The 14,774-nt window shown below is 39.3% G+C and overlaps 1 protein-coding gene across 1 annotated transcript in view; it reads left to right on the top strand.

Annotated features, from left to right (window-relative positions):
• Positions 1-14,384, top strand: part of LOC100370650 (echinoderm microtubule-associated protein-like 6) — a 54,527-nt gene extending 40,143 nt beyond the window's left edge. Inside the window, exons 30-35 of the mRNA XM_085507836.1 lie at positions 2,533-2,705; positions 3,365-3,527; positions 4,573-4,676; positions 7,658-7,811; positions 11,864-11,964; positions 12,099-14,384. Of these exons, the coding sequence (XP_085363962.1) occupies positions 2,533-2,705; positions 3,365-3,527; positions 4,573-4,676; positions 7,658-7,811; positions 11,864-11,964; positions 12,099-12,123 (720 nt within the window). The 3' untranslated portion in view covers positions 12,124-14,384. The remainder of the gene's footprint in view (positions 1-2,532; positions 2,706-3,364; positions 3,528-4,572; positions 4,677-7,657; positions 7,812-11,863; positions 11,965-12,098) is intronic.
• Positions 14,385-14,774: the final 390 nt, after the last annotated feature.

Genomic DNA, 14,774 nt, shown 5'->3' with positions numbered 1-14,774 from the left:
CTTCTGCAAGGGATGATGGGAATGTGAGGGTATGGGATGTTATGACCAAGGTAAGTAATTATGGGATATCACAAACAGGGTAGACCAGCAAAACACATGTTTGCCTCTGCAAGGGATGATGGGAATGTGAGGGTATGGGATGCCATGAACAAGGTAAGTAATTATGGGATATCACAAATAGGGTAGACCAACAAAACACATGTTTGCTTCTGCAAGGGATGATGGGACTGTGAGGGTATGGGATGCAATGAACAAGGTAAGTAATTATGGGATATCACAAATAGGGTAGACCAACAAAACACATGTTTGCTTCTGCAAGGGATGATGGGAATGTGAGGGTATGGGATGCCATGAACAAGGTAAGTAATTATGGGATATCACAAACAGGGTAGACCAACAAAACACATGTTTGCATCTGCAAGGGATGATGGGAATGTGAGGTTATGGGATGCCATGAACAAGGTAAGTAATTATGGGATATCACAAATAGGGTAGACCAACAAAACACGTTTGCTTCTGCAAGGGATGATGGGACTGTGAGGGTATGGGATGCCATGAACAAGGTAAGTAATTATGGGATATCACAAATAGGGTAGACCAACAAAACACATGTTTGCTTCTGCAAGGGATGATGGGAATGTGAGGGTATGGGATGCCATGAACAAGGTAAGTAATTATGGGATATCACAAATAGGGTAGACCAACAAAACACATGTTTGCTTCTGCAAGGGATGATGGGAATGTGAGGGTATGGGATGCCATGAACAAGGTAAGTAATTATGGGATATCACAAATAGGGTAGACCAACAAAACACATGTTTGCTTCTGCAAGGGATGATGGGAATGTGAGGGTATGGGATGCCATGAACAAGGTAAGTAATTATGGGATATCACAAATAGGGTAGACCAACAAAACACATGTTTGCTTCTGCAAGGGATGATGGGACTGTGAGGGTATGGGATGCCATGAACAAGGTAAGTAATTATGGGATATCACAAATAGGGTAGACCAACAAAACACATGTTTGCTTCTGCAAGGGATGATGGGAGTGTGAGGGTATGGGATGCCATGAACAAGGTAAGTAATTATGGGATATCACAAACAGGGTAGACCAGCAAAACACATGTTTGCCTCTGCAAGGGATGATGGGAATGTGAGGGTATGGGATGCCATGAACAAGGTAAGTAATTATGGGATATCACAAACAGGGTAGACCAACAAAACACATGTTTGCATCTGCAAGGGATGATGGGAATGTGAGGGTATGGGATGCCATGAACAAGGTAAGTAATTATGGGATATCACAAATAGGGTAGACCAACAAAACACATGTTTGCTTCTGCAAGGGATGATGGGACTGTGAGGGTATGGGATGCCATGAACAAGGTAAGTAATTATGGGATATCACAAATAGGGTAGACCAACAAAACACATGTTTGCTTCTGCAAGGGATGATGGGAATGTGAGGGTATGGGATGCCATGAACAAGGTAAGTAATTATGGGATATCACAAATAGGGTAGACCAACAAAACACATGTTTGCTTCTGCAAGGGATGATGGGAATGTGAGGGTATGGCATGCCATGAACAAGGTAAGTAATTATGGGATATCACAAACAGGGTAGACCAGCAAAACACATGTTTGCTTCTGCAAGGGATGATGGGAATGTGAGGGTATGGGATGCCATGAACAAGGTAAGTAATTATGGGATATCACAAACAGGGTAGACCAGCAAAACACATGTTTGCTTCTGCAAGGGATGATGGGAATGTGAGGGTATGGGATGCCATGAACAAGGTAAGTAATTATGGGATATCACAAACAGGGTAGACCAACAAAACACATGTTTGCATCTGCAAGGGATGATGGGAATGTGAGGGTATGGGATGCCACGAACAAGGTAAGTAATTATGGGATATCACAAACAGGGTAGACCAACAAAACACATGTTTGCATCTGCAAGGGATGATGGGAATGTGAGGGTATGGGATGCCACAAACAAGGTAAGTAATTATGGGATATCACAAACAGGGTAGACCAACAAAACACATGTTTGCTTCTGCAAGGGATGATGGGAATGTGAGGGTATGGGATGTTATGACCAAGGTAAGGAATACTACGAACAAAGTAAATCTTCATTGCCGTTGATAAGCTACAATTCTTATGGCTCAATTGTGCATATCAAGCATGCTTATTAGTCTCTTTCCGGAAATGGGAACTTTTAGTTTTACTTTATGGGTTTCAACACCTATATGTCAGACACCCCTTGGCTGATTACTTTCAAGCTTGACACACACATCATTTCATACATACATAGCATGAAATTGATTGCTTTCACACATAATCCACCCTTTCTTTGGGATGTCTTGTGTTTAGCTCATAAGATATCACTTTAAAAAGTACCAATGGGGACTGTGTCAATTTCTATGGCTTGTTTCCTTTAAAAGTATTATTGTAGAATTTCATAATAACTTGTGAATGCTTACTTGAATGCTTACTTGAATGCTTACTTGAATGCTTACTTTCACAGAGCATGATACAAAGAGCGTCAGTTGGCAGCCCTGCACGCTCTATTGCGTATAGTCAAGATGGTGATACACTGGCAGTGGGTTTGAAAAATGGAGAATTTATGGTCTTAGTGTCTGCTACAATGAAAGTATGGGGAAAGAAACGTGACAGAAATAAATCTATAAGTGATCTCAGGTATATGGATTGTCACTAACAGTGTGCCATTAGATTAAAGTTGTATTCCTTCTTTGTATGATCTGCAGAAAGCTTCTCATCACTAACTCCTGTAAGAGAGCAGTTTCCGGACCAGAGCTCTGAGGAGCTACCATGTCTCCCGCCCGCGGAGCTTCTACTTTCACTAATTAGGTTTTAATTAGGTCACCCAGAAAATGTAATTTGTTCTGTTAGAATACGAATAGGTTCAACTAGTCAATTTATAGACCAGAAAAAAATACAATAGAAGAAATTGGTTCAAAGTTCAGGGCGGCTCCCTGAATTTTGAACCAATTTCTTCTACTGTCAGAAATTTCTCATTTGTTTTAATGAATGCCAGTGTGTTCTATATACACACAGTTTAAACTTCTGACTTAGATTTAATAGGGATGGCAAAGTACGAGTTTTTAGAATTTTATTTTATTTACATTTTGTTGTCCTATTTTACAGCAATTTATATTCTTTTGGAGTAAAAGAATGGTTTTTCAATTGCTTGCGAAAACAAGGCATGACATTGAACCTTCCGCTCATGAATGTTCTTGCATAAATTTTAAAAAACTTTTGTAAAAATTTGTATGGATGGCAAACTAACATTGTTTTTGTTGCCGTATGTAACAACAGCATTTATTTTGTAATTTTAGGTTCAGTCCTGACAGCAAAACTTTGGCAGTTGGATCTGAGGAAGGTACAGTTGATTTTTATGACCTTACACAAGGACAGTCATTACAGAGAGCTGGCTACTGTAAAGGAATCCCAAGTTTTGTATTTCAGTTGGATTTCTCAGCTGACAGCAAATACATAGAGGTGGGTAAATCATGTGCACAATCTTCACCAATCAGGTTAGCTTTTTCACGTGAGCAATCCTGTCTGTGTTACAAACTTGTCAAATCAGATTATATTTCTCAAGTGAGCAATCTTGTGTACAATCTTGTCCAATCAGAATAGCTTTCTCATGTGAGCAAATCCTGTGTACAATCTTGTCCAATCAGGTTAGCTTTCTTATGTGAGCAAATGCTGTGTACAATCTTGTCCAATCAGGTTAGCTTTCTCATGTGAAGAATGTTGTGTACAAAATTATCCAATCATATTACCTTTCTCGTGTTAACAATCCTGTGTATAAATGTGTCCAATTAGCTCCTACTAGTTTGTGTTCTAAGCCTTACAATAATATGATGCATACAGCGATCATAGACTGTGCATTTGTCTTGTTTTTTCAAGATATTTACATCTGTGACACCCATGCACTATTGAGTGTCAAATCAGTCAAACCAATACAAGATAGATCACAAACAATAAAAAATGTGTATAAAATATGTGTTCTGTCCTGAGTGGCCAAGGACATGATATCCTGAGGGACCAAAGGCATTATATCCTGGGAGACCAAGGGCAATATATCCTGGGTGACCAAGGTCAATATATCCTGGGTGACCAAGGGCAATATATCCTGGGTGACCATGGCCAATATATCCTGGGTGACCATGGCCAATATATCCTGGGTGACCATGGGCAATATATCCTGGGTGACCAAGGTCAATATATCCTGAGTGACCAAGGTCAATATATCCTGGGTGACCATGGCCAATATATCATGGGTGACAAAGGGCATTATATCCTGGGTGACTAATGGTAATATATCCTGGGTGACTAATGGTAATATATCCTGGGTGACCAAGGGCATTATATCCTGGGTGACCAAGGGCATTATATCCTGGGTGACCAAGGGCAATATATTTTGGGTGACCAAGGGCATTATATCTTGGGTGACCAAGGGCATTATATCCTGGGGGACCTAGGGCATTATATCCTGGGTGACCAGAGCATTAACCATAGTAATTGAAATTCATTGTAGGTGGGCACTGGTGCATATGAAAGGCTTGTCTATAAAGTACCAAGTGGAAATGCTGTTACCGATAAAAATATCATCAGTAAGATTACCTGGGCATCATGGACAAGGTAGGCATTGTTATTGGCATCTATAAACAGTGTTCTCCCCAGGCCTTTCAAGCACTGCGGGCCCGCGTCGCTTAGACAAACAGCCGCGTCGCTTTTGTTTCGCCCGCGATCCTTGAAATCCTGCCCGCGATGCTTATTCACGTTGTATTGTTTACAAGTGTCAGCCTCGTCTAGCACATCTTTAAAACAATAACATGTATTGATCGAAAGGTAATCCCGCCTTTGTACATAGTTAGCCTTACAAAAACAGTGATAAAAACGGAAGTCTACAAGAAGTTACCAAGTCTATCAAGGGTGCGGAGCTGGCAAACCCAAAATACTAGGGTAGTAATAATTTGCCCATTGCGTCGGGATGGTTTATCCCGAGTTGCTGCACTGCGATTAATTGCGTTTTTACTACTTCATCGCCAGTGACACTAATTACCAAGAATTAAAAAAACAAGTGAAATTAAGTCACATCGGGAAAAAAAACTGTAAATAAATCGAAGTAAAAATTATTCAACTGCAGACGAGACGGACCAGGAAAAAACGAACCCTTACCTCTAGAAATACCTCATTCATAGTGCGTCATTACCGAGGAACGCCACCCTAAGGCGACGTAACGCATGTAGTGACATCACAACCGATGCATGCTGGGTTACAACGGAGATTTTGATTGAGGTAGCAAAGATGGCGGCGCAGAGTGCATGTTTTTCCGCGATGTTTAAAAACAACATTTCGTTGGCGATTTTGACGTAATTTATAAGTTAATCATCAATGAATCATTTTAATTAAGCAAACATTCTAAGTTTGTGTATTTTTAAACAAAAAAGTCAGGGACCGATGATCGCAACAGCAGCGGTGAATACCCGTTCAATGCAATGCCGTCAGCTGACAATGTTACGGTGATCGTAGCGTTACACAAATAATAGATAGATCAATGAAAAATCGCTGACTTTAGTTTTGAAATGCCGTTATAGAAAAAAAATGTCATTATTGATTTATTAATTTCTTCATACAGATTTTACAAATTTAACAAACAAATCCCCCCCCCCTTGTCGTATGAACTGACAGTAACATTGGCACTGACTGTACTTGTACACAAAATAATGATGAACCAGTTACCTCCACGGATAAACAATATATTTACTGACTGGCTATAAGTATTTCCATTTCTTTCCTGTTTCCTTTCAAACTGTATTTGACTTGATGCACACATAAAACACAATGAATGTAAATGATAAAAAATATATGAGATATGTATCTCTTCTTTATTTCAGTTATAATGTTTGTTGGGGAAACTAATTATTATGCAAACAAAATTATGCAAATAAGATGTATTATTATGTAAATTAGCCGCGATGCTTGGCTTAGAGTCTGGGGAGAACACTGTATAAAGCAGAAATTTGTTAGAGCGCCCTCTGCTGTCAGCTATGCAACATCTGCCCTATGATCATCATAGACCATGGTAGTATATATGTTCTATTTTTAGGAACATGACATGATATTATACAATACAATACAATTTTATTTCACCAGATAAAATACATAACACAAGTACAAAAACGAAAATAGAGATATACATAACTATCTGGCGAGGACAAGAGAGGTAGTTCTAGTAGAACTAATCTAGTCTCTAGCCCTTGCTGATAAAGATAAAGACAGTGAATTCATAAATCATATTAATATATTGTTTAAAAGTACATAATGAGAAAAATGTTATGAAATATGCTGGTAATAGTGAAATAACAATACTGTAAATTGAGTAATAAAGAAATAACAATAAAATTGATGTTCAATTATTTTAAAAAAAATTTTTAGGGTAGGCTTGAAGCAATTTCTTGAAGTTAATCATTCCAGTGTTTTACTAATGAATATGTTAAACTGTTTTTAGTTGAGCTTAGTTTTACTTTTGAAATTTCAAGTTTGCCAGAAATAACTCGCGTGTCAAATAAGAGTGAGAAATTGAAGGGGCATAATGACCCAGAGAACGATCATAACGATCACTCTTCAGGTCATAAATAAACATGCAAGTTTGGAACTTGCATAATTTATGCACATCAAGCATGCCCAGTCTTTTAAAGATCGGTGAGCTACTTGCACAGGGATTTGAAAAAGTGGCTAAGCGAATAAATTTTTTCTGCAATTTTAAAATTGGATCTATAACGGTACTGAAAGTGTTGCCCCATATTTCAATACAATAGCTTATGTGTGAAAGAATGAGTGAATTATATAGAATATTATAAGTAATATTATCTTTATTATGTAATCTGATGTGTCTTTCATTCACATTTGGTTATGATATTGTTAAGTTTAGCATTTCGAAATTACAATAGACCATTACACTATTCAGTCCAAAATGATGAGAATCCATGGTAACTGACAGTCACTGTGTATGACAGAGTTTGTTTTGTAGAACCAGTTACTATGGGATACCATTTGTCTTCACCCTTTGAAACTCATAATTATTCCTACCAGAATGTTCACATTTTGAACAATTTAATGTATTTTCAAGTACCGGGTAGGTAGGAACTGGATATTAGTGTAAAAAGCAGAGTTGTTGCATTGGTTTTATGGACAGGTCTAGCTGTGATACAGTGTTGCAGCATACTTCAACGTACGGTGTGATTTGTGAACTGCTCACTCACTCTGAGTTTGAACACATCACAACAAACACTTCAAGGTCTACATTTTAAAACACAGTTTATTGATTGAAGAATTAAAAACAGTGTAAATACCAATAAATTGAGTCACCAGCAAATTAACAATAACAACAAATAAAAATGTACAAGAGTTTTAGTGGTAAAAATTGATGTCATTCAAATGATACGTACCACAAGCACTAGAAACCATAAATCTGTCGAGTATATGTATATATATTTATATACACATAAAACAACTCTTTACTTCCTCTTTTCTGTGAATGACTTTGTGAAGTAGGGGTTGTACAGTTTAAGCACAATCACACTATAATTTAATATCTTCCTTTTTTTTTCATGCAGTGTTTTAGGTCAAGAGGTGATAGGTATATGGCCGCGTAGTGCAGATAAGGCTGATGTGAATACTGCACATTTAGCGAACACATGTAATGCATTGGCAACTGGCGATGATTTTGGATTTGTCAAACTATTCCAATTTCCCAGTGATCAGAAATATGTGAGTATACCAGTACTAAAAAAAATGTCATTCTTATAATAAAACATTATATGTTTATTATAAAAAGTATTACAAAAACAAAAAAATGTTTCCAAAGTGATGAGTAGGGTAAAATGGAATAAAATTGATGACTTCCACAACATACCAATGTCTTATTTGGTTTCCCTGGTAGTGTTTTCATGCCTCTCTCCCTCACCCCTATTTTTCTCATAATGCCTCTCTCCCTCACCCCTATTTTTCTCATAATGCCTCTCTCCCTCACCCCTATTTTTCTCATAATGCCTCTCTCCCTCACCCCTATTCTTCTCATAATGCCTCTCTCCCTCACCCCTATTTTTCTCATAATGCCTCTCTCCCTCACCCCTATTCTTCTCATAATGCCTCTCTCCCTCACCCCTATTCTCTCTATAATGCCTCTCTTCCCCACCCCTATTCTCTCTATAATGCCTCTCTCCCCCACATCTATTCTCCCCATAATGCCTCTCTCCCTCACCCCTATTCTCTCTATAATGCCTCTCTCCCCCACCCCTATTCTCTCTATAATGCCTCTCTCCCCACATCTATTCTACCCATAATGCCTCTCTCCCTCACCCCTATTCTCTCTATAATGCCTCTCTCCCCCACATCTATTCTCCCCATAATGCCTCTCTCCCTCACCCCTATTCTCTCTATAATGCCTCTCTCCCCCACATCTATTCTCCCATAATGCCTCTCTCCCTCACCCCTATTCTCTCTATAATGCCTCTCTCCCTCACATCTATTCTCCCCATAATGCCTCTCTCCCTCACCCCTATTCTCTCTATAATGCCTCTCTCCCCCACCCCTATTCTCTCCATAATGCCTCTCTCCCCCACATCTATTCTCCCCATAATGCCTCTCTCCCTCACCCCTATTCTCCCCATAATGCCTCTCTCCCTCACCCCTATTCTCTCTATAATGCCTCTCTCCCCCACATCCATTCTCCCCATAATGCCTCTCTCCCTCACCCCTATTCTCTCGATAATGCCTCTCTCCCCCACATCTATTCTCCCCATAATGCCTCTCTCCCTCACCCCTATTCTCTCTATAATGCCTCTCTCCCTCACCCCTATTCTCCCCATAATGCCTTTTTCCCCCACATCTATTCTCCCCATAATGCCTCTCTTCCTCACCCTATTCTCCCCATAATGTCTCTCTCCCTCACCCCTATTCTCCTCATAATGCCTCTCTCCCTCACCCCTATTCTCCCCATAATGTCTTTCTCTCACCCCTATTCTCTCCTTAATGCCTCTCTCCCCCACATCTATTCTCCCCATAATGCCTCTCTCCCTCACCCCTATTCTCCCCTTAATGCCTCTCTCCCTCACCCCTATTCTCCCCATAATGCCTCTCTCCCTCACCCCTATTCTCCCCATAATGTCTCTCTCCCTCACCCCTATTCTCCCCATAATGCCTCTCTCCCTCACCCCTATTCTCCCCATAATGCCTCTCTCCCTCACCCCTATTCACCCCATAATGCCTCTCTCCCTCACCCCTATTCACCCCATAATGTCTCTTTCTCTCACCCCTATTCTCCCCTTAATGCCTCTCTCCCTCACCCCTATTCTCCCCATAATGCCTCTCTCCCTCACCCCTATTTTCCCCATAATGTCTCTCTCCCTCACCCTATTCTCCCCATAATGCCTCTCTCCCTCACCCCTATTCACCCCATAATGTCTCTTTCTCTCACCCCTATTCTCCCCTTAATGCCTCTCTCCCTCACCCCTATTCTCCCCATAATGCCTCTCTTCCTCACCCTATTCTCCCCATAATGTCTCTCTCCCTCACCCCTATTCTCCCCATAATGCCTCTCTCCCTCACCCCTATTCACCCCATAATGTCTCTTTCTCTCACCCCTATTCTCCCCTTAATGCCTCTCTCCCTCACCCCTATTCTCCCCATAATGCCTCTCTCCCTCACCCCTATTCTCCCCATAATGTCTCTCTCCCTCACTCCTATTCTCCCCATATTGCCTCTCTCCCTCACCCTATTCACCCCATGCCTCTCGCTCACCCCTATTTTCCTCATAATGCCTCTCTCCTCTTCACCCCAAAATGTCTCTCTCTCTCACCCCTATTCTCCCCATAATGCCTCTCTCCCTCACCCCTATTCTCTCCTTAATGCCTCTCCCTCACTCCTATTCTCCCCATATTGCCTCTCTCCCTCACCCTATTCACCCCATGCCTCTCGCTCACCCCTATTTTCCTCATAATGCCTCTCTCCTCTTCACCCCATAATGTCTCTTTCTCTCACCCCTATTCTCCCCATAATGTCTCTTTCTCTCACCCCTATTCTCTCCTTAATGCCTCTCCCTCACCCCTATTCTCCCCATATTGCCTCTCTCCCTCACCCTATTCACCCCATGCCTCTCACTCACCCCTATTTTCCTCATAATGCCTCTCTCCTCTTCACCCCATGTCTCTTTCTCTCACCCCTATTCTCCCCATAATGTCTCTTTCTCTCACCCCTATTCTCTCTTTAATGCCTCTCCCTCACCCCTATTCTCCCCATATTGCCTCTCTCCCTCACCCTATTCACCCCATGCCTCTCACTCACCCCTATTTTCCTCATAATGCCTCTCTCCTCTTCACCCCAAAATGTCTCTTTCTCTCACCCCTATTCTCCCCATAATGTCTCTTTCTCTCACCCCTATTCTCTCCTTAATGCCTCTCTCCCTCACCCTATTCTCCCCTTAATGCCTCTCCCTCACATCTATTCTCCCCATAATGCCTCTTTCTCTCACCCCTATTCTCCCCTTAATGCCTCTCTCCCTCACCCCTATTCTCCCCATAATGCCTCTCTCCCTCACCCCTATTCTCCCCATAATGTCTCTCTCCCTCACCCCTATTCTCCCCATAATGCCTCTCTCCCTCACCCCTATTCACCCCATAATGTCTCTTTCTCTCACCCCTATTCTCCCCTTAATGCCTCTCTCCCTCACCCCTATTCTCCCCATAATGCCTCTCTTCCTCACCCCTATTCTCCCCATAATGCCTCTCTTCCTCACCCCTATTCTCCCCATAATGTCTCTCTCCCTCACCCCTATTCTCCCCATAATGCCTCTCTCCCTCACCCCTATTCACCCCATAATGTCTCTTTCTCTCACCCCTATTCTCCCCTTAATGCCTCTCTCCCTCACCCCTATTCTCCCCATAATGCCTCTCTCCCTCACCCCTATTCTCCCCATAATGTCTCTCTCCCTCATTCCTATTCTCCCCATATTGCCTCTCTCCCTCACCCTATTCACCCCATGCCTCTCGCTCACCCCTATTTTCCTCATAATGCCTCTCTCCTCTTCACCCCAAAATGTCTCTCTCTCTCACCCCTATTCTCCCCATAATGCCTCTCTCCCTCACCCCTATTCTCTCCTTAATGCCTCTCCCTCACTCCTATTCTCCCCATATTGCCTCTCTCCCTCACCCTATTCACCCCATGCCTCTCGCTCACCCCTATTTTCCTCATAATGCCTCTCTCCTCTTCACCCCAAAATGTCTCTCTCTCTCACCCCTATTCTCCCCATAATGCCTCTCTCCCTCACCCCTATTCTCTCCTTAATGCCTCTCCCTCACCCCTATTCTCCCCATATTGCCTCTCTCCCTCACCCTATTCACCCCATGCCTCTCACTCACCCCTATTTTCCTCATAATGCCTCTCTCCTCTTCACCCCAAAATGTCTCTTTCTCTCACCCCTATTCACCCCAAAATGTCTCTCTCTCTCACCCCTATTCTCCCCTTAATGCCTCTCTCCCTCACATCTATTCTCCCCATAATGCCTCTCTCCCTCACCCCTATTCACCCCAAAATGTCTCTCTCTCTCACCCCTATTCTCCCCTTAATGCCTCTCGCTCACCCCTATTTTCCTCATAATGCCTCTCTCGCTCACCCCTATTCTCCTCATAATGCCTCTCTCGCTCACCCCTATTCTCCCCTTAATGCCTCTCGCTCACCCCTATTTTCCTCATAAAGCTTCTCTCCTTCAACTTTATTCTTCTCATTATGCTATTACTCAGTTCTATTTTTATTTTGTATTTAAGGCGGCACATAAGAAGTATGTTGGACATTCAGCCCATGTGACCAATGTCCGATTTACGTATGATGATCGTTATCTTGTCAGTGCTGGTGGTGATGATTGTTGGTGAGTACAAGCATAGTTTCGGATCATTTGTTTTCTATGCTTTGCTTGGTCAAAATATAATTTTTAATTGATTTTGTAAATTACTTATTTGTTTAGTTATTTAAAATTGTAATTCTTAATTATTTTTTTTTCAGCTTGTTTGTATGGAAGACACACTAGAAGAAAAAAGAAAATCAACATTTTGAATAGAATCATTAAAAGTAGAATGTGATAATTTAATTCCTTGATAGTAATCCAATTACTGATACTTCAATAAAACCGTAAATATAGATTCAAAATAAGACACTAAGTTATAACAGTACCTTTTATACCTAGATGCAGATACTCATTTTTTTAATTCACAGAAGCTGATAAAATATTTACGCTTAATTAAATGAAAGTAAGAATTTTTCTATTCATTCCTATACATGTGGATATCCAACTGAAATATTAGCATCTAGGATGTCACCCATTGCATGGCTAAAATGCCTTTATCTCTATTTTAGTAGCACTATTGTGACTAATTAAAATGCACAGTTTCAAAATATATTTAACATTTTCATAATAAAATCTCTTAATTAAAAATTGAATTCCTGTAGTTAATGGCTTATAGACCTGTGGGCAACATAACATGTCCATTTGTTCTGAAATTATCAAAGAAATACTGGAAAAATAAATGTGCTTAAATGATGCATCAAAATTGTGTTGGGAAAAATTGTTGCGTTCATAGGTTTATATTTTTCTCAGCACAGTACAGTTCGGACAATTCAATCAGTTATATGAATTAGCATTTTGTCTGCAATGTGAAAAAGAATTGAATTGCTAGTATAAATGTTAAATCAACATTCATAGATGAATCACTTGTAATTTCAACATAAATTATTAAACCATTATTCTACTAGTTAAAATAGTTGAAGTTGTTTCTGGGTAATTTCTGCATTATTTATTGCATGTTGCTATGGTAATAGTATCCTGTACTGGATTTCACTGTGGATCAATTTCCTCTTAATTGATACATTTCCGAAATGTTACTTACAATAAAGAGGGATAAATGGTGTATATATTAAATAAATCACAAGTTGTAATCAATTGGGGGATTACATTTAACTGCTCTCTACTACAAATTTGTTTAAGTAAAATAGTGAATATACATGGGTCCGAATATTTTTTTTTTTAAATAAAACTGATTTATTTTGATCATTGCCAATTATTTATAAGTCTAATTATGATTTTAAAAATCTATTAATGCCTGATTATAAAAATATTCATCGTCATGTAAGTTATATAAAAGTTTCATGTCACACATATATTCATTTGATGATTCAATGGCCGCTATTTTAATGTTAAAAATTCATGAAAATACTTTGATACTTGGTGTATATGTACCTTGGGTAGACCTCTTTTAGATTTGTTCATTTCATGATATCTTCAATTCTTTAATTTTGGCAAATATTTTTGTCATTTTTGGTAAAAAGTGATTTTTTTGACTTCTTGTTAACAAACGTACGTCCGATTGCTTTGATATTGCATATATAGGTACTACATGTGGATCTTTCTCAGATTTGTTCATTTTGTGATATCTTTAATTCTCTAATTTTGGTGAATATTTTTGTCATTTTTGGTAAAAAGTAATATTTTCGCCGCCTTGTTAAAAACCACAAGTCTGATTGCTTATATATATATATAGGTACTACAGGTAGACCTCTCTCAGATTTGTTCATTTCGTGATATCTTTAATTCTCTAATTTTGGTGAATATTTTTGGTAAAAAGTGATATTTTCAACTTCTTGTTGAAAACCATGATTCTGATTGCTTCAATATTACATATATAGGTACTACATATGGACCTCTCTCAGATTTGTTCATTTCGTGAGGATATCTACAATTATCTAATTTTAATGAATATTTTTTACATTTTTGTTGAAAACAAGTCTGATTGCTTTGATACTATACATATTGTTCATTTTCTAATGATATCTTCAGTTCTTTAATTGAAATGTGCATTGCTAACAGCGGAGCTATCTCCGCCGATAGGCTGCTTGTTTAATACAGTTTAGAATCCATAACTCTGACTTGTTCAAGTTCAAACTTAATGTATTTCTTAAACTTGATAGCCCACTGGCACAATGTAATGTAATTACTTTTATAGTGTCCAGTCAATGATGTTGTTCTTTTATCGATATACATTGCAATTCTATTTTGGCCTTTTATAACAGAATTTCAATAATAAGTTAATTGTTATTTTCTTTCTGCCTGTTGCAGTCAGGTCAGGGGTTATACTTTACATACCATACTGAAAAGATATACATGACAACTAAACTAAATAAAAAGTATGATTCTCCCAAAAGTGATTTTTCTTCCTGTCAATTGTTTGCAGGTTCATGTAATTATATTTTGTATAAACAGAATTAAGATGGAAATAAAATATTTAAACTATCAAATGTCTTTATTGGTATCTGTACCTACTCACTATGTGGCATCGATATTGGAAAACCTAAGACCTTAAGGTCTATGGAAAGATAAATTGATCAGATATGTTTTTTATTTTTCTTGGTTTTAAAAGATATGAATGAATATAGGTGACTGAAGTAAACACATGTACTAAGGTATTAACAATTTGTAATCATAGGGGGGGTGGAAGAGTCCATGGTTGACTCTGTGATACACCTGAAGTACATTGTTCTATAGCTAGCCATAACATCTATGAATAAAACAAACTGCATTTTGCTGTTTGGACAACAGAATGGTGCGTGTTGAGACCAGTATTACCAAAGTCCACTTCTTTTTGATTTTAAAAGAATTATAGAAATGCACACAAATTGAAAGCCACA

The sequence above is a fragment of the Saccoglossus kowalevskii genome, chromosome 2 (genome assembly GCF_978046115.1).
Source record: "Saccoglossus kowalevskii chromosome 2, keSacKowa6.1, whole genome shotgun sequence".
Classification (NCBI taxonomy): domain Eukaryota; kingdom Metazoa; phylum Hemichordata; class Enteropneusta; family Harrimaniidae; genus Saccoglossus; species Saccoglossus kowalevskii.
Note: the sequence above shows the minus strand (reverse complement) of the source record. Positions and strands in the feature narration are given on the sequence as shown.